The sequence below is a fragment of the Sorex araneus genome, chromosome 5 (assembly GCF_027595985.1).
Source record: "Sorex araneus isolate mSorAra2 chromosome 5, mSorAra2.pri, whole genome shotgun sequence".
Lineage (NCBI taxonomy): Eukaryota > Metazoa > Chordata > Mammalia > Eulipotyphla > Soricidae > Sorex > Sorex araneus.
Window position 1 is genome coordinate 12,253,473 of NC_073306.1, and position 23,290 is coordinate 12,276,762.

Sequence of the window (23,290 nt, forward strand, 5' to 3'; positions counted from 1 at the left end):
CTCCAATCGTTGGGAAAGACCAGTAAGGACAAGACTGTAAAATTTTGGGGCTGGGAGGAAGAGAGACATTACTGGCGCCCGCTCGAGTAAATCAATGAACAGGATGACAGTGATACAGTGACAGTGATAATTTTAGGAAACTTTCTTCTCATTGAGTCATTCCTAGATTTTAAAAGAATGTAGCCCCTGGCCCCCTCATCCCCAAGCAGTGTTCAAGGAACCTGAAGAGCACTCCAGTGAGAGTCAGCCTGGGGGTGTGAGCTGGGCAGTCTGATGCTGCTACGACCTAGCAGTACTTGGGGGTGGTGGCAGTGGGTGTGTAAGGTACCAGGTTAGAGTCAGCCGTGCTGGGGGAGATGGGGGGCATGTGATGTCCAGGGACTGACGCAAGATCTGTGCATACAAGGCTTGCGATCCATTACGCTATTTCCTGCCCCCGGCCCCTAGGATTTTGAAAGCAGAGAGATTAAAACGTCACTTCGTGCTGCAGAATCATGGCACAAGTTCAGATGTAGTGATGGTTCAGAGAGTGGCTGAAGTACCACGGTACCATCAAATAGAAAAACCACGCAAGGCAGAAACAGCAGGAACAACTGTGGTCTTCAATGATCCAGCAGACACACGAAGAGGGATCAGGTCAGATAAACTTTTATCTTTAAAAATGCTAAGTTTTTTAAGAGATAATACAGGGGGTAAGGCGTTGAAAATCAGACGGGCCGGACACGTAATGTGATTTAGAGATGGACTAGAGCTGTTACTGACTGGATTCCACAGGAAGTCAAAAAACCTCGTGGCCGCCCACCAACGAGATGGTCAGACTTCTTCATCCAAACCCTGAACAAACGGTTTGAGGCTCTTCGTGTTCCTGGAGCAAGTAGATACCATTGGGCTACACTAGCATGTGACAGAGACGAATGGAGACGTTACTGGTGCCCGCTCAAGCAAATCAAAGATCAATGGGATGACAAGTGATACAAGTGACAATACAGGGGTCAAGGCACTGGCCTTGCATGTGGCAGACACTGGCTAGGTTCCCACCCCCACAGTATGATCTCCGGGTACCACTGGAATGACCCGCAAGCACAGAGCAGGAAGTAGTCCCTAAGCACCTCTGGATGGGACCCCAGTACACCCCCTCATCCAATGCTATCAGCACTAGGAAGGCGTTATGGAAGGCCCAAACCTGCTGAATTAGGACTGTCTTAAGTTCTCTGTACCTCCTCCAAAATTTCCAACTGGCTATCAGTTTTGACAACAGATTACAAGATTAAATATGCTCAGAGACCCTAGACCTTGGAGACCTGTTCTTCAGTCTGCCAAGAATACAACTCCTGGCCCAGTCCGGTTCTCACTGTCACTGTCACTGTCATCCCGTTGCTCATCGATTTGCTCGAGCAGGCACCAGTAACATCTCCATTGTGAGACTTGTTGTTACTGTGTTTGGCATATCGAATACGCCCCGGGTAGCTCGCCAGGCTCTGTCCTGCAGGCAGGATACTCTCGGTAGCTTACTGGGCTCTCGGAGAGGGATGGAGGTATCGAACCCAGGTCAGCCGCATGCAAGGCAAATGCCCTACCCGCCGTGCTATCTCCCCAGTTCTTTTCTTTTCTTTCCCCCCCATGTATCAGTGAGCTATGGAAACTGCTGAGGAAAGACAGTATCCATGCATAAATCACAGAATTGGTCCGGCCCCTAGTTGTATCTTGCCCTTCTGCCTACTGCCACTGGCCCCAACATATACAACTAAAAGCAAAAGGAAAGGAGTCCCTTCCCGACTAGCTGTGAACCAATTCCAGACCATCCGATTTAAACAGATTCTTTGCATCCTGGGGAGCAACTGAGTAACAGAGGTGTGTGGGTGGGTAGGGGTGCAGGGTCAGGGTGCTCCAAATCCAAAGAATCCAGCCAGGGACATGGATGGAGGGTGAGAAGCTTGGGGAAGAGGGAATTCAGGGGCAGAAGGCGGCATGTGTCTACCTGGTTTGGCCCCTGGAACTGTGCTTGCCTCTATAACACGGTACCCATGCACAACACTGATATTTGTGAGCTGGGAACGCCACCTTAGCAGACGCATACCCAGGCCCCCATTCCATGGGGAACAAAAGAAAACTCGGAGTCAGAGTGAGTTCAGAGCACCCGCTGTCAGAAGCAAGCGGTACACTTCCCAACAAGGCACAACGCTCTGCTGGGAGGGAAAACACAGCCACAACTCTCCATTGTCAAACAGATAAAGCAAACCAGGGCAAAATCACCACCAAAGCCAGCGTCAGCGCACGTACACAAAAGTGATTTGCTGTTGGAAGCAGTTCTCATTATTCCTTTCTGATGTGGGCTCCGTCCCTTTGGGCGACCTGTGGGTGCAGTGTTCAGACCCTTCTCCAAAAGCAACACTTGGTTCTCTCGAGAGGAACCCAGAGACGCCAAGTGGCTGAGAGAGGAGGAAAAAGGAAAGAGGGCCTCCGCACGTCCTACCAACAAGTCCCCACGGAGAAGTTGGGGTGAGGACCCGGCAGATTACTTACTTGAGGGGATCCCTGGTTAAGGAACATTCCCTAACCTGACCCCTGTGTCCCACCCACAGCAGCTTTCAACACTCTTCCCTGGTGGCCCCGTAGCCTTGTATCTTTCAAATTTCATTTCCTGCTGGAAAGGAGACACAGGTAGCTATTGCATGCCACTGCCTGGACTTTTTTTTTTTTTAAAGAAAATCAGACCCAGAGTGAACTGCAGAGCCAGAGAGGGACAACAACGAGGTGGGACAGAGCAACAGGGTGGAGAGAGAGACATTCACAAAAACCAAGTGATGGGCTTCGTCTTAGAGCATCTCCGTGAGAGGGAACCAGCCCCTTGGGGAAGAGTGGATGGCGATGCCAGACAGACAGGGTGCTCACTGCCCTGCTGGACACTGGTCCTACACCTGCCTGGGAGCCGGGTGGGAATCTCCAGGATGTCACTCCCCAGAGGTGCCCTCAGCCTAAGGAGCCACCACTGCCTCCCTGTTCTGCTGCACAGGGTGCAGGGTGGTTTAAATCCAGACATTGTCTTCAGCATGCTACGCTTCTGCTAGGAGTTACACCACATTTTCAGCTAAACACAGTGTCTAGAGTGTGAAGATCCTGCAATGGGTAAGAGAAACTGACTTGAAAAGGAGGCAAATAGAACAGATTCATTCTTTGTCTTTCTCTCTTTCTCTTTCTTTCTTTCTTTCTTTCTTTCTTTCTTTCTTTCTTTCTTTCTTTCTTTCTTTCTTTCTTTCTTTCTTTCTCTCTCTCTCTCTCTCTTCTTTCTTTCTTTCTTTCTTTCTTTCTTTCTTTCTTTCTTTCTTTCTTTCTTTCTTTCTTTCTTTCTTTCTTTCTTTCTTTCTTTCTTTCTCTCTTCACATCCAGTGATGCTCAGGGGTTATTCCTGGCTCTGTGCTCAGGAATTACTCCTGGAGGTGCTTGGGGGACCCATATGGGATGCTGGGGATTGAGCCCTGGTTGGCCACGTGCAAAGCCAGCACTCTACCCACTGTAATATCGCTCCAGCACACAACAGATCATTTCAATACAGCAATGGTAAGGATCCCAATCAAGACAGATAGGAGGGGACCTGAGACCCCCCCCCCACCAAATATTTTATAGCAATACTGTTGACACAATCAGTAGAGTTGGTGAAAAAAAAGATTGAGTCTGTCCCTCCCTCTAGAACGCAGTTTCTGTCAAAGCAGGAATACTGACCCTTTATGGAGGGTGGGTAAGGTTTGGGGGTCACACCTGGCAATGCTCAGGGCCCATTTGTGGCTCTGTGCTCAGAAGCAATCCGTGCCAATGCCTGAGAGTACCATGCAGTGCCAGAGGTCCAACTGCAGCTGCCTACACACACAAGGCAAGCACCCTAACCTGTGTACTGCCTGTCTCAGGCACAAGGAAGAGTGCCTCTCTTTTTTAGCCCTATGTGGTTGAGGAGCACTGTGGAGGGAAAGCAGAGAGGGACAGTGTAAGGTAAGGCTTAAGTCCAGGAGTTGGCCTGATGAAAATGCAGTCAGGGAGAAACTGCAAGAATCCAGGCCTAGAGAACAGGCAGCGAATATGACTAGGAAATTAGCAGCAGACCACTGAAACAGAGCATGAAGAAGGGGGGTTGGACTGAGGTCCAAGGGACAGGACTTAGAGGATCTTTTCCACCACGCTCAGAGGGCACCAGTGTGAAGATATGCAATAGGTACTAGAAACTCTGACTTGAAAAAGAGGCAGGTACAACAGACACCTCATTCAACACAGCATGGTAAGGATCCTGATCAGATGGAACCCACCCACCAAACATTTTGGAGCATCAATAATGCTCTAAGAACGCAGGCAGGACACCCCGTGGGAGGCAGTGTGGCAGCTACTGACGTGATGCATTTCACGGGATGTGAAATCTCTCCCCAGTGTTAACTTCGGTTCTCCTTACTCAAGAACCCTTAAAGCTTCACTATCAAGCCCAAGTAATCCCATATTAGCCCTAGATGGCCATTAATTCATCAATGAGTTCACTGGATCCACAAACCACGACAATCATCTCAGCAATTCTGTGAGATAGGGGATTTTATTATTTCATTCTCCAAGTGAGTTATCCAAAGCACCCAACGGTTAAGCATCTTGCCCAATTTCCCACAACCAATAGGAAACAAGCCACTCTATCATTTTAAATTTTATTTTATTTTGTTTGCTTTTTGGGTCACACCCGGCAGTGCACAGGGGCTACTCCTGGCTCATATGCACTCAGGAATTACTCCTAGCAGTGCTCAGGGGACCTTATGGGATGCTGGGAATCAAACCCAGGTCAGCCGCGTGCAAGGCAAATGCCCTCCCAGCTGTGCTATTGCTCCAGCCCCGCAAGCCACTCTTTTAACCACAGATTATCTCCAACCAGCAGGTATGCTCTCTTCTGCTGCGTGCATCCACTGTCTAACTCACGTGTGTGTGTGTGTGTGTGTGTGTGTGTGTGTGTGTCTTTCAGCTTTGAGGCCACACACAGCAGTGTCCCAGAGCTTACTCCAGGCTCTGTTCTCCGAGATCACTCCTGGCAAGCTCAGGTATGCCAGAGATTGAACCCAGGATGGCCGTGTGCAAGGTTAGTATCATACCTGCTATACTATTACTCTGGTTAATTCTTTAAAAAAAATTTCATAATACTAATTGTCCATTCTAACATACAAATTTAGTTCTAGTAAACTCTGGGACTGTTTTGGTTTTGGGTTTTTTTTTTTGGGGGGGGGAGGTGGGGGCACATTATCCTGTGCTTGTCTTATGATGTTTAGTTTTTCATTCACCAGAAAATACTTAGCGCATACCTACTCTCTCCATGAGTCCATTATTTTCTGTCATTAAGATATGAACTCCCTGTGCATTTTGTCTAATGACTCTTGCCAGGAGTGGCTGTATTCCCCTCCCTCCCCCCACAATTCTTGCATGCACTGTGCTCAGTGACCAGACCAGACTAGCAAATAATCAATGCTTTATCTATCTATCTATCTATATATATATCTATTTTGGTTTTCAGCAATGTTCAGGTTTTACTCCTCACTCTATGCTCAGGGGACAGGATGAGATACAGGGGATAAAACCAAGGTCGACCCTGTATAAGGCAAGTGCCCTAATCCTATCGCTCTGGCCCCACAATCAATGTTTTAATCAATGAATTAATCAGTCTTCACTATTTTCAAATTGCAATGAAACACCACACAGAACGACACTCCCAAGAATCCTGGGAGAACATCCCCGCTCTCTGGACAGTCCTGCTGCACAAGTCCAGAAGTCTGGGACCCTGACCAGTAGGTGTATTACTCTTGATCCTCCTTCCACGAAACCCCAGCCCCATCCCCTGCCTGTCTTTCATTTTTTTGTCTCGGAAGCAGTGCTCAGAGGGCCCGGGTGCTACTCCTGGCAATACTCGGCCCAGGTGTGCAGGTCTGATGGTTGAGTGCATGACCCTGGGAATGCATGCGGTGCCCGCCAGCCCCCCCAGGATTTTATCTGGAATCTGGAGGTGCTCAACGGTTCATGGGTGCTGGGGATCCAACCTAGGGTCTCTGCATGCAAAACATGCGCTGTGACTCTCTGAGCAATTTCCCTCACCCTAGGATACTTCTTGTCTCTTGAAGGGCCAATTGTAACCAATTAACTGTGCGGGTCTGGTAGAAATTCCAGTTCACCAGGAGAGACTGTAGCCTGGAGACCGGCCCAGTGGGCACAGTGATGCCTCTGTCACTGCCACGAAAACCTGCTCAGCTACATGCAGTGGACAACGCGTTCCTTTTTCTGGTTGCCGCTATCAGGAGACGGCTGAGAAGTTCACATCCCCGAGAGCATGGGGCTCAGTGCCGGGCACAGAGGGGCCCTCAGTTCAAACTTAGGCTACAGTATGTCTTCAAATCAACTCTCTCCTTGTTATTATGCTGGAGATAGAGAGGGGAAGTACACAGCTTTCATTCTAACGCTTCACGCGATAGCCTTGGATTTAAGGCGGGGAGACACGTCACCTTCTCGTGCCACCCTTCCAATGCCGAATGCAGCACCTCTAGCAAAGTGACTGTGCCCCCTGCTGTGCTGGACAATTCCCAGTGGATACAGGAGCAGTCTAAAGACAGCTGATCAGACAAAGACTTCCCAGCTCCTCTTACCCCTAGAATAATTTCAGAGTCTAGGCTTGCATCTAAAGTTGAAACTCAGTAGTGAGAAATGATGGTAGAGGTAAGAGGACACACGCAGTAGTGCTCAGGTTATACCTGGCTCTGTCCTCAGACAGAAAGGTGCCGCTGTGGCGACTGAAGGAGGGCCGGCCACATGCAAGACAAGAGTCTTTCTTCCCCATGTTCTCTCTCTGCAGGCCTCAGAAACTTCATCCCACCTATCTGGATATACTCTATCCATCCATACAGCCTAGATTGGGGTTGACTGATTATTCCTTATCTGTTTACTGATTATTTCCCACGAATCAGAGTCTGTGCTAGATTTTGAGGAAATCTAAATCATCCTTGGGGGTGGATAAAAGAGAGAAATTCTTTCTCTAAGAAACTTCTGGCTTCAGAAGGAGATTGGTATGTAAGTTGCATGATCTCATACAGAAAATTGCCTAGGGGGCCAGAGAGATAGTACATACAGAGGATAAGGGGCTTGCCGTGCATGTGGCTGACTGGGATTCGATCCCTGAGCACAGAGCCAGGAGTAAGCCTTCAGCACCACTGGAAGGGTCCCCCAAAGCAAAAAAAAAAAAAAAAAAAGCAAGAGGAACAGAGAAAATGCTTATGAAATTCCAAAGAAAGAAGGCTATTTTTTTCTGAGGGATGAAATAAGTGGTTAAGGCGGGTAGAGCAATAGCGCAGCGTGCAGGGCACTTATCTTGCATGCGGCCAACCAGGGTTCAATCTCCAGCAACCATAGGGTCCCCCCACGTACACCAGGAGTGATCCCCGAGTACAATGTCAGAGTAGCCCCTGAGCACTGCTGGACACAATAAAACAAAAAAAAATTGAAATGAATAAGTAAGTGGTTAATATTGACTATATGTTCAGTCTCGAAGTGATGATCTATGGAACTGTGAAAGGGATAAAATAAGCATTGACAAAGAAGAAAGAACAATAATGGCAGAAAGAATAATTTGCACATGGCTTCTTAAACTTCTTTCATTCATGACTCCTTCTCACCTGAGACATTTTTACGTGACCCCCAGATAGACTGATATATAGAACAGCTATACAAACCACTTAAAGAAAATAGACCATAAAGTAATTTCATTTAAAATGGTTTTTAAAAAATTTTTGTGATCTCTCCCGCATTTAGCTGCATGACCCTCAGGTGAGGTTGAGACCCGCCCCCAATCTAAGAAGCTGGGCTCAGAATGAAACAGAGAGGCAGAACAGTATAGAATAAATATACGAGAAGAAATAGAAATTTGGCTGGAGCTGCTTTAAGGGACAAATAAAAAAAGCAACAAAGAGGAAATAAGTCTCGAAAGGTAGGAAGAGCCAGATTAGAGGGGCTTTCCAGGAACCCCGGTTAACCACCCGAGATACCCCAAGACGTGAAGTAGCCAGCGCTTCCTGGGCAGAAAGCAGGCTAAACGGATTCTGCAACCAGCCAGAACCTGCTCCCCACGTGCACACAGGAAGCTGCTCTCCGGACACAGGCAATTACCAGCATTCCAAGTCCTGTGCCCTGAACCCCACCGGCACATCGAATGCCCCCCTGTAAAAGGTTACCCGGCAAACAGCTCTGATCCAGCCCGGCTCGGGCAGCCTCCAATCCCCTAAATAAGATCCACAAGAGGTTGTGTCAGGAAGGTCAGGAACGACCCTGCTTCACATCTTGAAGCGTTTTTTACCATGTGGAACATTTTAGAGAAGAAGAGAAAGGAACGGGGTGGGGGCAAGGCGCCCTCAAAATAATAGAATTCCACATAATTAAATGTTAGATGATCACAAAGTAAGCAGGGCATTTATTTTGGCCTCCACCTCTTGGTGATCTAAAGAGCAGCTGTTTCCCCCCCCAAAAAAAAAAGCCCACGCCGGGATGGAAAGGAATGGAGTTTCACGCCTCCCCTCCTCCGGTCGCCCCTCGCCCCCACCCCAGACCCCAAGGGGTCCCTGCTGCCGGGTACCTTTGTCGAGTTCCGTTGATATGTTCCATGATGAGGTAGGCACGAAGTCAGCAGTGACTGACAACTCTGTTTCTGCACAGAGAGAGGAGGGAGGGGGAGAGAGACAAGGGTCATATTAAAGAGAGTAACTTATGGGCTGCTAGACACATTACCCAAGAGTTCCGCGGGCCCGGCCTTCGGAGCGAGCCCAGCGCAGTCCCATAGCTTGTTAAACCAGAAAGGCGGCTCTGCGGGCCGGGCAGTGGCGCCTGCGTTCCAGGGGTGACCCAGAGGGATGAGCTGTGGATCAGACTGGAAGAATGTTTTCTTGGAAGCCTGGGCTCACATAAGAGCACTGTTCCATTAATGGGAAAAACAAACCTGCGGAGGGCTCAACAAGACGAGGCATAAACGCCCTTTCTGCTAGAAGATCTGCCTTAGATTATTCCAGTCGACAGTCTGCCCACCGAGGATAGGGAATTCCCCCCCCCCACACCCAGCCTCTGTGGTTGATTGCATTTGCCATCTCTGTGAACGGACAGCGTGTCTATGCAGAGAGATGTTCAGACCAATGAAAGGGTTGGGATGGGCAGAGACCATTTTCAGCACCACCCCAAGCAAAAGCAAACGTGCAACTCACCAGTCTAATGGGAACGAAGCACGAGCAACATCTAACTTCTCCAGTCATAGATTTTAGTACACAAAGGAGGTTTGCATGATTGCTTTTGCATGTTGAAGCCATGACATCACCCCAGTAATGCATCTTAAGAGGGCTGCACTCAGCTTTCCTTAGGTCCTGTCTACACACACACACACACACACACACACGGGTAAGATCTCAGCGAACCCATAGTCAAAGCTATTCCATAGGTAGCCAGCACCCAGACTGCCAAGGGCATAGATCATAGGGCAGAGATCATAATTCACTTATGGGCTCTTTTGTCTATTAAACATGGAATCCGCTTCTGGTCATTCCCACACTGTCCTCTTGGGAGCCACTAAGAAATGGCTCGTGATCACACCTTTGAACAAGTGGTAGGACTGGGATTCAAATCCAGACGGGCATGACACCACCCAAATTCCTAGCACCTGTTCAGCTGAGCTCCCCGACCTAGGAAACCCAGCTTGCTTTTCAACCTTCTGCTTGCCGCTTTCACCTTTCACCTCGACAAGCACCCTTCCTGCAGTTCCTTATTTACTGGGGGGGAGGGGGACTGTCTGCCACAAAGGCCACAGAAGTCACACACCAAGCTCTGTGAGCTTTGCCAAGAACAGGATGTTTGCCCGCTGACACCTCACAAAGTTCCGCTCTGGCTGATAGGCCTCCAACCCCCTAGCTCCACAAAGTGCAGGCAAGAAGGTCAGTGGTTTGCACGGCCCTCCTCAGCTTGGACCTCCTTCCCAGGGGGGAAAGAAAGAAGAAACCAACACACCCTTCTCACCCCAGCCGCCTCTTGTGTCCTCATGCCCAAAGAACACCAATTCTTCGCAGGGTGCCTGAAGTCAGGCGGGCAAGATGACAGAGACTTTAAAACAGAGCAAATTCTAACCTGACACCCAAAAGCACGGACCCAGGTAGGAACACACTTAACTCAAGAGTTCATTCTCACTTAAATCAATTTCCAGTTGGTGGTGGGAAATGTACACAGACAAAGGGACCGGTATTGGAACACTGAATGACTGAAACCCACCATGAACAACTTTGTAATTGAGTTTCTCACAGTGATTAAAAAAAAAAAAAAGTCCAGTGGAAGGCAGGCAGTGTTGACCTGTGATGATCACACCTGCCCTCTACGTATGGCTGTGCATTTCATGCATGAAGGGGCCATATATTTCATGCAAAATAGGTGCATATTTTTTGCATGAATGGATGTGTCTTTCCTGCAAGGATGGCTGTGCATTTCATGCATGAAGGGGCCATATATTTCATGCAAAATAGGTGCATATTTTTTGCATGAATGTATGTGTCTTTCCTGCAAGGATGGATGTGTATTTTATGCATGGATGAGAGTATACTTCCTGCAAGGGTGGGTGTGTATCTCATGTACGGAGGGGAGTGTAGTGACTGCTTAGAACGGTGTGCATTTACTGCATGGGTGGGTGTGTATTTCATGTATGGAGGAGTGTGTATTCCCTGCATGGATGGGTATGTAGTTCATGCAAGGATAGTTGTGTCTTTTATGCAGGGATGGGTATTTCCATCCAGAGATGAGATGTGTTTGAACTTCCTGCACGGAGGGTTATGCATTTTATGCAGGTGTAGGTGTTTATTTCACTACAAGGAGGAACTGCATAGTTCTCTGCAGGGATAGCTACATATTTCACACAGATGAATGCCCAGGAAGAGCTCACTCTCTCCACACCAGGGGCCTTCGCACAGCACTCCAGCCACACAACTGCACCTACTTCCATCCCCATTCTGCTGCCACCACTCAGGCTGTGGGAATAATGGTCCCTTGTCTATATGATTAAGGACCACAGGTTTGCCTTAGGAAGAGGCTCCCACAGCACCCAGACTTCAGAGAGCTGGGGAACAGAGGCTCTGTGGCCTAGAAGGAGTTTCTTTCTGGGGAGGACCCAGAGGGTGGGAGAGTGCTAGGATTAGGATTACGACAGGTCTTGATAGCACTGGCATTCCATATTTTGGTAGCTTCATATTACCGTGGCTCATGGTTACGTTGCCAGAAATACACGTTTCATTGTACAGTGTTAACTTTATAGCAAGTTAGCTAGATGTCAGTTGATTTGTCTGACTTTTTGAATGGCTGATTGATTATAGTTTGGGATCCATGACCAACGAATGGATTCTTTGGCACTGCTCACAGCGTGCCCAAGCACCGTCACCTCCGACTCTTAGGCTACCACACAGGTCACTTCCATTCACCGCCTCACGACGAGACTGTGACGAAGCCGAGGAATTCTATCCTCAGCCTTGAGATGCTTGGCTCTAGAGAGCCACATGGTTAGCTGCTGAGAGAAGATGATAAGCAAAGCAGATAACATAGTTTGACGTGGAAATAACCTCCCCTGAGAAATATTATTTCCAACACCACATTTTTATAAGAAGAAAGATAGTTTTAGACAAAAAGTTGAAGATTAGTCATTTCCCCCAAAAAAAAAAGATGAATATCTTCTTTTTCTTCTTCTTTGTTGCCCCTGAAAAGAAGTCTAAAACTTCAGTGAGAAAAACTGAGCACATCTCAATGTGAGTTCCATCGATTCCAAAGTCAGGAAAAGCTTCGAACACTCCTAAATTCCAGCTGTGACTCTAACTCTAAAGTTCCACGTTGATGAATTTAGCATCGTTCCCCTTGCTCTCACATGGGCGAAAAAATAATCCTCAGAACAATACTAGCAGCTGCTCTCATTATAAAAGTACCATGGCAACAGCAAATCAATATGCACCAATCAGGAAACAGGAGACTACTTAGAGGGTTGGGCAACACAGAAAGTGCTTAGGGCTTGTTTCTGCTTCTGTGCTCAAAAGTAACCCCTGACCGTGCTCAGGGGACCCTACGTGGTGCCAGGGGAAGAATTGGGGTCATCTTCCCTGCTGTACTCTCTCTCCAGCCTCACAGGAGACTGCTGACTGTAGAGAACAGCTCAAAGACTATTTTCTGCCCCTTCCTGATCCTGGCCAGCACTTTGACATCTCTCTGTCCTCTACTTTTTCTTCTGTATAATGGGAGACAACAACAGCAACTCACAGGATAAAATTCGATCACGGAGGCCCCAGGGATGACTCAAAGGGTTGGAGCACATTCTCTGCGTGTCCTGGGTTAGAGCCCTGATACTGGACAGTCCCCTGAGCACTGCCAGGTTGCCAGGTGTGACACAAAATATTTTTTAAAAGAGGAAATTGTGGGAAATCTTGCCCTGAATAATAAGCTCAGAGTCCAGATCATACCCTAACTAATGCAAATTCCGGTTAGTGGAGACAGTCAGGGAAGCCAATTTGCAGCCAGACAGAAATAGGAGATTACTGTGACCGTCATGCTACACACGGAAAGCACTTGCACTGGTCACATGTGTGTCAATATCTCAGCCTTTGCTTTTGATGTGCCCGTGGATTCTTGGTGTACCTGTTTACTCTGCCCCGTGCCTGTTACTGTAACTAATGGCTCCTGTGTTTGGAGCCAGGGAGGAGGGTGGGAGAGCAGAGTTGTATTCCATCAGTGGTCAGCTAATCTTTTCGTCTGATGCCATGGAGCCTCGATGCAAAATGGACAAGTCACGGCATCTGTCCGTCTCATTCTTTGCTACTGACCCTGCTGGACAGAGGTCAAAGGCGCCAAGCCAATGGGTGGCAAATCGCCACAAGAAATGAAGAATTTGATAACGGACCAGAAGGTCTCAAGGTCTCAGGAGACCTTCAAGATGTCTTGGATCCGAGCCATTGTTTCCGTTTGGTGAGGCTGTCCAGAATTGAGTCACCGGCTCCCTATGACGCTAAGTGTTGGTGCATGTGTTTTAGTGACTTTGGGCAAATCTAGCCTGCTTTCGAAAACCCCGGCCTCGCCTGGCCAGACTCCTGCAGGTGGAAAAGCGACTCTTCTCCTTGATGGAGCCATCAGAGCTGCTATCTGCGCAGACACTCTGACGACTGTATTCACTGGCACTGACGCTATATAAAGTGCAGAGTGTACAAACAGCCTCACTGATCCATCCCAGCAGCTGGCAGGGAGAGCCCGTGCCCACCAGGGCAGGCTGCTTGAGACGCCCCAGCTCTGCCACACCCCAGGTCCCGATCTGAGGATCTCGAGGCAGAGGACAATGCAGAAGGACAAAGCCTGAGCTGGCCCCGTGCCTTTCTTGGCTGGCCTTGTGGAGTCCCGGGATGTTTTACCTGGGTGGCCTTCGAGCTCCGGGACTGACTTATTGGTATGTGTTGTGTCCACGGGATTTTGTCCTGGAATATACTTGGAGGGGTCAGAAGGTTCGGAGGGATGGAGGACACACACACCGGGTTCTTTTTAGGCTCTGATAAGTGACAATCTTTTCATTTTATTAAGAAAGTAAAGCCGAGAGGAGAGACTCGGCCCCTGTAAGACGTTTGACAGTGCAGTTCGGCCTTAGAAATCAGCCCCTGGCCAAAGAAACAGTAGAGAGGTAAAGGTGCTCATCATGCAAATACCCAGTTCTGGTTGGTCCCCAGCACCACAGATGGTACCCGGAGCCCCTCCAGGAGTGACTGACTCTGAGAACCAGTCGTAGCCGCCGAGCACTGCTGGGTGCACCCCCAAACCCACCCTTCCCAGTAAGAGAATTCAACGCCTACTCTGGGTTCCAGCCCCCCTGGGGGAGTCCGTGTGCAGAGGCTGTGTTTAGGGGCATCCCAAACAACGTGGGCATTTTCTTCACGGTAACAGGACTGTTGTGGTCATTCAGGGATTGGGACAAAGTAGGGGGGGGGCCTGGGGCAGCGGCTTCTCTGGCTGGCAGCATATTTGGACACTTGTGGAAGGTAGTGAAGTTTCCTAGTACCTGCGAATCGCCTTCTGCGTGTGTGTGTGTGTGTGTGTGTGTGTGTGTGTGTGTGTGTGTGTTGAGGGGCGTGTTGTTCCTGGAGATGCTGGGGATTGAACCTGGGCCTCCTGCGAAGTCCTTTGAGCTCTCCGGGGTCCTCTTTGGCTTTTGCTTTTTGTTTGTCCAGTTTTGTTTTGTTTTGTTTTCTCTTTAGGGCTACATCCTATGGTATGCAGGGCTTACTCCTGGCATTTTGCTCAGGGATCACACCTGGCGATGCTCAGGAAACCATACGGGGTCATGGGAAATTGAAACATCAGCCACACGCAAGGGAAGCCTCTATTGCTCCGGCCCCCTCTGATGTAATTTTGAAGTGACAGCACCGAGAGAGCTGCAAGGAATGAGGACAAAGCTACAAGCCAAACTCCAGATCACTATGAAATCACATCTTTTTATAGGGCCCCCCACCTTGCAGTGTTCGGGGGTCCATGTGGTGCCAGGGACTGAACTCAAAGCCTGTTACGCATGTGCTCCCTTCCTAGGCCCCATAAAATCCGTTTTATTTAACCTAAAATGATTTTTCACACAGCACACATCCTGCACATCTGGTAAGGCCATTAATTTCTTAAAGAAAAATTTTAAATATATGAAGATTTGTGGTAGTCCTCCTATTATTATAGACAGGGAAGTGCAAGAAACAGAACAAGTCAGTTGGGTATTCTCAAAGTCTGAGAGGTCCTGTTCAGAGATCTGCTAGAAAGGGGTCCCAATTTTCTCCTTTTGGGGGTGTGCCAGGGCTCGGACCCAGGACCTCACACATGCAAGGAGATGCTCTGCCACGAAGCCACATCCCCAGCCTGATTTTCTCCATTGTGTAAAAGAAGTACCTGAGGTAGATCCAAAGACAGTACCTGCCTTCTGATGTGGGGGGGTGGGAATAAGGATGAGGATCCTACCTAGGCAGGTGACGACCCAGGTGTCCTCAACCATGGGGGGTGGAAGCCCCTGTGAACCCCTGGGAAACTTCAAGCTCTACAGAACATGTTTGAGGAACAGTGCCCCTCCCACACCAAGGCACGGCTCACTAAAGGATTATGGGGCCATATAGTGAGGGAAAGAAACAGTTCTTGAATTACAATTAAATGCATATTTGACCCCTTTGTAAATATTATTTCCTTCTTTCCCCGTGCCAAGCTGTCTTCACTGGGGCCCACTCGGAGGGGGGCGGGTTGAGTCTCCCTCCCCACCCCAAGCAGAACCCCGGCAGCTGAAAACCTCCAGAACCCAGCCACAGCCATGCTCAAGGCTGCTCTCTAAACGCTCAAACGAGCCTCACCCATGAAGGAAACGACAGAGGAACCCAGGTATGTGGGACCTGTGGCTGAGATCTCCAAGCTTGCTCAGATTGAGACTGGGCCTCCTCCGCCCAGATCCCCCGTTTTCCAGTAGCCCAGAGTTATGTAATTTCATCAACGGCCAAGATCCAGAGACTATAAAACAAAGCTGCCAGAAAAGAGCGATGCAGAATCTCTCACGGCAGAGCCTGGCAAGCTACCCGTGGCGTGTTGGATATGCCAAAAACAGTAACAATAATGGGCCTTATTCCCCTCACCCTGGATGTGACAGGGACGAATGGAGACATTATGGTGCCTGCTCGAGCAAATTGATGAACAATGGGACGACAGTGATACAGTGATACAGTGATACAGTGATTTCCTTCTTTAAATCTGGTAGGTTAATACTACTGATTACTTGAGGTCCAAACAAAGGATGTGTTGGACACAAAACACCACAGGGCACACCACATTCACCTTTTGAGTGATTAAAAGTAGCTCCCATCATTTAAAAAAATGTCTTGCTTTTCTGCAAGACATTTGTCTTTGGTTTGGGGCTGCACCTGGCAGTGCTCAGGGCTTACTCCTGGCTCTGAGCTTGAAGATCACTCCTCGAGGAGCCTGAGGGTCTCTCTGTGGTGCCAGGGATTGAACCCTGGTTGAATACAAACAAGACAAATGCCCAACCCACTGCACTATTTCTCAGCCCCTGCCTTGCTTTTGAAAACAATCAAACTGGGGTAGGGTGCTTGTCTTGCATGCAGCTGACCCAGGTTTAATCCCCAGCACCACTCCTGAACACTGCCAAGAGTGATCCCTGAACACAGAGTCAAAAGGAAGCTCAGGAGGCTGGAGCAATAGTACAGTGGGTAGGGCACTTGCCTTGCATGTGGCCAACCCAGATTCAATTTCAATTCCCAGCATTCCATATGGTCTACCCCTCCCCCCACACACACCCAGCAATGCCAGGAGTAATTCCTGAGTGCAAAGCCAGGAGTAACCTCTGTGCATCGCTGGGTGTGACCCAAAAAGAAAAAAACAGTAAGCCCTGAGTATCATTGTGTGTGACCCAAACTCCTCCTCCCAGCCTACTCTGCCCCACCACACCCCGCCCCCAAACTCCCACCAAAAAGACCAAACTTCGACTCTCTACATTGGAATTCTCTACATTAGAGTCTCTACTTTGGAATTCTAAAGAAGTCACTCTCTCTTCAATAAACATATACCAGTATTTTCTCTGTAAAAGATCTGGCAATGCAACACTTATCAAAGATACCAATGGCATTTTCAAAGGAAATAGAACAATTCTAAAATTTCTGGGAAGTACAAAAGTCAAAGCAATTCTAAGAGAAAAGAACAAAGATAGAGTGATCTCACACCTTCACTTCAGACTATCTTACAAAACAATAGCAATAAAAACGGCATGGCAATAGAACGGAATCAGGCACACAGGTGAAAGATACAGAACAGAGAACTCAGGAGTAAATTCAGCAAATATGGACATCTAACAGTAAATAAAAGAGACAAGTTCATACAGTGGAGGGAAAAAGCCTCTTTTAAAAATGGTGCTAGACAGTCACATGCCAGAAAATGTATGTTGATTTTTAGAATGAGCAGACTTGAAACTGAAAAATAAAACTAAATATAGTTAATAAAATAATTAACTCTATTTAACACCATGACAAAAATGAACTCTGTTAACAAGGGAAACAGAAGCAAAACCAGATCAATGAGATGACATTTGCATAGAATGCTTTTATGCAACAAAAGAAATGACCATAAAAGTGAAAAAAGGAACCAAGCAATTTGCACATAAAACATCTAGTAAGAGGCTCATATCCAAAGTAGTAAAGAACTCACAACCAACAGCAAAAAAGCAAGCAATCCAATTTTTAAAAGTGGGCAAAGATCAAAATAGATACATCTCCCAAAAAGACACGCAGCTGTCCCAGAGATATGAAAAGAAATATTCAATATCACTTATTACTAGAGTAACGTGTACAAAGACTAGGATGAAAACCTTGACCTGTTTCCTAATACTTCTATTAAAGTAGTTTCAGAGGGAATGTGCTACAGTAGATCAAGTGCCGGCATGTGAGAAGCCCTCAGTTTGGTCCCTGGCACAGTCCCCCACTCTGTCACTGCTTGAACATTCTCCTCTGAGAGAGACCCATGAACTGGACATACTATGGCATACTACGGGGTATGAAATGAATTCAATGGGGAGAGTTTACACAGCAACAATTTTCCCCCAAAGGTAGACAAACAGCAACTTCAGAACACATGGTCTTCTTGTGTTCGTTGCTTGTTGTTAGGGGGCAGGGGGTAGTGCAAAGGAGAGCCCCCTAAGCCATGCATGAGGCCACCCGGGCCACACTGGAGGTGCTTGAATGGAAGCAGACCTAGGGCAGACACAGAATGCACCCCAACCTTCTGAGCTCCCCCAAACTCCTTCGTCCCCCTTAGAGTCAGTGAAGGAAACATCCCAACAAGTTACTGGGGAGAGAGGTTACTTCTCAGGATCAGTGCAGAGTCCTAATGGAAATGTCCAAGTGGCATGAGCCTTGGCCTTCTGCAAGAAGCTGAAATGAACAGGCCCAAGTGAACATTCTCTCAAGGGCATCTAGACTCAGAAGCTCTATGCTTAAGTGTGTGTTTACTTCCCACTTCAGAGCAAGCTGGAAAAGAGAGAATAAAGAAACGAATGGAGGATGCTGTAAACTGCCTAGCTCAAGAACGGACTTCACACCTTTATTCATTGTATTCCCTTTGGGTGCTGCAGAAACTTCAGGTTGTCAACGATGCCAACAGACTTCACTTGGGTCTCCCATTTTTCCCCCTGGAATGCTCACTCCCCTGCGAGAGTGCCTCTTGGCCCTTTATCCCTCCCCTCCATCCTGCGGTTTCATCTGCTCTGTCTTCTAAGGCTGCCACTTCATTTTCCCCTCAGCGTGACCCGCGCACACTTCCATTTCACATTCGCGAATGCATTTTGTAACAATAATCTGGTACTGAGTCACTCTCTCCCATCTATTCAAAGTCATCATTCAAGAGAAGTAAGACAACCAAGAGAGATGTTCAAATGCCACGACAGCCTGAGAATTTCCTTGTGGCTCTTGCAGAACATATAAAATTCTGGTGCAGTTCCACACCCAGTGGGAGTTGAGAACAGCCAAAAAACATTGGTCAGCAGTTTGCACAACCAGTGACCACAAAGAATTTCTTTTTAAAACTCCTTACTTTCATCTGGTGTATAACGTTATGATATTCATTTGTTTTTTTCATTGATTTGGCCATTTATCCATCTATACATCCAGCTCACTCATTCAGCAATATCTTCTGGGCACGAACGTTGCCCCGTATCACCTACCAGCCAGCAAGGTGGTGCTAGACGGAATGGTGGTCGAAATCAAAGCTGTTTTGATTTGGAAACTCGGTGTGTGGCAAGGACACAGACAAGTAAATACAGAATTAAAATACAGTCTGATGGATGAGGTATAGCGTGAAGGGTGAAGGGCCAAAGGATTAAGTGTTGTCTTGAAGAATTCTGTCCTGACCAAAGATTCTGGTGATAAAACTTATGTGGTTTATGGTGAGTCAGATGTTTAGAAAGATACAAGGAGTCTGGATAACTAATTTCTCCCTTGAAGAAAATAGGATTTTTCTGCAACAAAGAAACAAAGAGCCAAAAACCTGGAAGCCCATTACTTCCCCCCCCCCCCACACACACAGAGGAAATCCCAGAAAATTCTCTATTCTATGTACTTCCTGAACCAATTCTTCAACTGGGACTGGCCTTTTCTTCTTTTTCCTCCTTAGCAAAGTTAGTAACTGCTGGGAATAGAGGGTTAGTTTAATCTTTAATCTGCCACAAGGTTCACTTCCTTTTACCTTTCAAATTTATATTTGGAAAGAGAAAGTAACTATCAAAACATGGTACCATACATAGGGACTGGAGCAACAGCACAGCGGGTAGGGCGTTTGCCTTGCACGTGGCCAACCCAGGTTTGATTCCTCTGTCCCTCTCAGAGAGCCCAGCAAGCTACCGAGAGTATCTCGCCCACACGGCAGAGCCTGGCAAGCTCCCTATGGAGTATTCAATATGCCAAAAACAGTAACAAGTCTCACAATGGAGACGTTACTGGTGCCTGCTGGAGCAAATTGATGAACAACGGAATGTCAGTGAGAGTGCTACAGTGCTCCCATGCATAGATTCAATGACCAGCCTGCTGGTCAAGAGACCCACAAAGAAACAGTATTGAGGACTGAAGCATAGGACCACTGGGAAAGCACTTGCCTCGCATGCTGCTGACCCAGTTTTGATCCCTGGCAGCATGTAAGGACCCACGTCCCCACCAGGACTGATCCCAGAACGCAGAGCCAGGACGAGCTACAATTAAATCACGGCGAAACAACCACACCGTTTAAACGAAAGATGGGTCCCTCTGCTGGCATGCAGTCGACTATGAAAAAGACAAAACCTAGAAATTTCTCTAGTTTCCTGCTTTCCAATGTTTAGTCTGCTGGTCCCTATGCCCCCTGACCATCAGTAGTGACTAAGTGTCCTTTCCTTCATTCTGATTAGACAGCCAACTTCTGGAGGGTAATATGGTGCCCCCCACACTCTTGATGTCCTACCAGGTTTCTTCACGACCTGGGAAGCAGCCTAGCGGGGGGATAGGAGGGCCATGATAAGGTCAGAGTCACGAGTGTGCGAGGACCTGTCTGTTTCAGACATCTAGGTTAGGATCCTGGATAAATTACTTCCTACCTCTACGCCTCGGCCCTTCCTTCGTAAAACAGGTCAAACAGTAACGACCCGGAAGAACGCTAGCGCCCATTAACAAGGATAATATCCTGTGGTGAGTCCAGTGTCCAGCCAATGATAAGCCAGCAGTAAAGCAGCAGCTATCTCTATCCAGTCAATGCTTTTCCACTTACTATCCACACAGCCTCAAGGTGACCAAGCATAATGGCCGCCCAACTCAGTAACGGAGAGGTCAAACAGATAGGACTTCTAAAATCCCTCCTCTTGAACTGCCAGCTCTTCTTCTTCTTCTTTTTTTTTTTTTTTTTTTGCTTTTTGGGTCACACCCAGCGATGCTCAGGGCTTACTCCTGGCTCTGCACTCAGGAATTACTCCTGGCAGTGCCTGGGGGACCATATGGGATGCCGGGGATCGAACCTGGGTTGGCTGCGTGCAAGGCAAACGCCCTACCCGCTGTGCTATCGCTCCGGCCCCTCTTCTTCTTTTTTTAAAAAATTTTTTTCCTAGTGAATCACCGTGAGGTACAGTTACAGACTTAGAAACTTTTGTGCTTACATTTCAGTCATACAATGGTCGCGTGCCCATCCCTCCACCAGTGCCCATTCTCCACCACCAGTGATCCCAGCATCCCTCGCACCACCCCTACCCTGTCCTCTCCCCACCCCACCCCACCCCGCCTCTGGGGCAGGGGATTCCCTTTTACTCTCTCTCTCTCCCAGGCAGGGGCTCTCGACAAACCACTGTTGAGGGAAGTGGCCACTACAAACTTAGAAACACACAACAAGCACATGTGCAGTGGAAAGTTGGATGCGTTTAGGCATCTTGAGGAATGAGAGTTGGCCGGCAAAAACTTAATTCTTGTTTTAGTCATATAATCCCCAAGTAGTCGGAGACTTCAATATGGAGACAGCTCAGTGAATATGGAACAAAATTGAATTCCAAGCCCAGGTGTGCTTCAAAGCCAAGTATTTAGGTTCCACTCAAAGGGTTTCTTATCCAGCTGGCCCACACGCGAGCCAGACTTCCAGGGGAAATGATCATCCTAGAAAGAGCAGGGCAGCATTGTCTCAGCATCTCTCTACTGTCCAGGAGCAGAAGGGCAAGGGATGTTGAAGCTGTGGCCCTCTTCACCCAAAGGGCAAATCGTTGTCCCAGCCCCCTTCCCCCGGCCCCTCAAACTATGTCCTCAGCCTACTCCAAGGCATAGGAGGGGGTTGGGGGGAGAAAGGAGAAAAAACGCCTTTCACTTTGATTTCTTAGCCACTTCAAGCCTTTACAAAGAAAAGCCCACTCTAGATGCAGCTGAAAAGGCTATTGAGATTCCAAGCACCTTACAGGAACACAAGTGCCTGGCATTTAGGCAGCACTTTTCCTTTCAAGAAAGTCTGTGTACACAGAACAGGCGTTAGCTCGGGACCCTGCCCGTGAATGAGGCCCAAGGCCCGAGATCATCAGACTGTGTTGGGGCAGAGGAAACCCAGTCCTGGCTGGACAACGTGCCTCGGTCGCCTGGATGTGGGGAGAAGGCAAAGTCCAGCTCTTCTCCCTGAAACCTGGGGTCATGCAGCCTCATCCAGTGCTGGCAAGATTTGTTTCATCCATCTTGGAAGACAGGAGCATGCCGTGGAGATGCCTCAGATACTTAAACATCTCATACTATTCATAATAAGCCATACAAAATAAATTATTTAGGGGCTGGAGCAATAGCACAGCGGGTAGGGCATTTGCCTTGCACGCGGCTGACCCAGGTTCGATTCCCAGCATCCCATATGGTCCCCTGAGCACCGCCAGGGGTAATTCCTGAGTTCAGAGCCAGGAATAACCCCTATGCATTGCCAGGTGTGACCCAAAAAGTAATAAATAAAATATTTAGCATCGGCCTATGGGACAGGCTTTTGTGGGGGTGGGAAAAATTCAAAATCTTGGTAGTCGGAAGGTGTGATGGTGGTGAGATTGGTGTTGAAATATTGAACGCAAACAATTATTGTGAACAAATTTATGAAAGTGAAATTTAAAAATTAAAAAAAATCCCAGAAATGTATGAAAGAACAAAACATTAAAAAAAAAAAAAGACTTATTTCATCCTAGTGTCCCCAGCACATTGTTCCTTCAATGATTTTACAGGCCTGAAGAGTAAAAGGTGACTTTCAAAAGATAAAGAAAAAAAAAAAAAAACAACTATTCTCATGGGGTGGAGTTCAGGAGGTTCCTGGATTAGTGGAAATCATTCTATTAGAGAAGCATCTTCCAGAGGATTGCTAGATTCCTGCAAGACAGCAAGATGGTCCTGCTCCAGCCACGTTCACCTGGGTGTGGGGGGGATGGAGAGGGCCGGCAACGTCCAAATACTTCATCTGCCTCCAACTGCGCCTGTTTAAATGTGCTGCCCCTGCCCCAACTCCCGGGGCCTGCACTATGTCATTATTGATAGCCTGGAGAGACCGAGGATTGAAAGTAAATAGAGGGAAACATTAAGCAGAGCAGAAGCCGGGACCACGTTCCTGCCCGCAGCCTCTTCACTCAATCTCTCCCTCTCCTAAAATCCCAGGCTTCCCTGCGCTCGAAAACACTTGTCATGTTGAAAGGTGAAAAAGTGCCAGCATCCATCCTCTCTCCTAAGAGCTTCCTGAGACGGGGAGGAGGCCTGACTTAGCCCCTGCCACCTGCGGCATCAGCTGTCACTTTGTTTACATAGCAGGCTCCCAGCAATTTCTGATCACTGTATCACTGTCATCCCATTGGTCATCGATTTATTCGAGCAGGCACCAGTAATGTCTCCATTTGTCCCAGCCCTGAGATTTTAGCAGTCTCTCCTTACTCGTCTTTCCTAATGATTGGAGGCTCTTTTCAGGGTCAGGGGAATGAGAACCTGTTATTGCTACTGTTTTTTGGCATATCGAATACACCACGGGAGCTTGCCAGGCTCTGCCGTGCGGGCAGGATACTCTCGGTAGCTTGCCAGGCTCTCCGAGAGGCATATGCATTTATATTTTTTTTTGTATTTTGATCACTGAGGTGAAATGATACAGTGTCCCATTACATACAGTTCCTACTTATTCACGGAAGGCAGTGGGGGGGCGCTACATAAGCCATAATCCTTCCCTCCTCCTCTTTTCCACC

General features: G+C 47.9%; 1 protein-coding gene and 1 non-coding gene across 2 annotated transcripts in view; both read right to left on the bottom strand.

Annotated features, from left to right (window-relative positions):
* Positions 1-23,290, bottom strand: part of ROR1 (receptor tyrosine kinase like orphan receptor 1) — a 402,488-nt gene that overhangs the window by 164,124 nt on the left and 215,074 nt on the right. The window contains exon 2 of the mRNA XM_055139263.1: positions 8,624-8,695. Coding sequence (XP_054995238.1) covers positions 8,624-8,695 — 72 coding nt within the window. The remainder of the gene's footprint in view (positions 1-8,623; positions 8,696-23,290) is intronic.
* Positions 1,619-1,731, bottom strand: LOC129405462 (small nucleolar RNA SNORA84). The gene has a single exon (XR_008630601.1). It is a non-coding gene; the product is annotated as a small nucleolar RNA SNORA84 (small nucleolar RNA).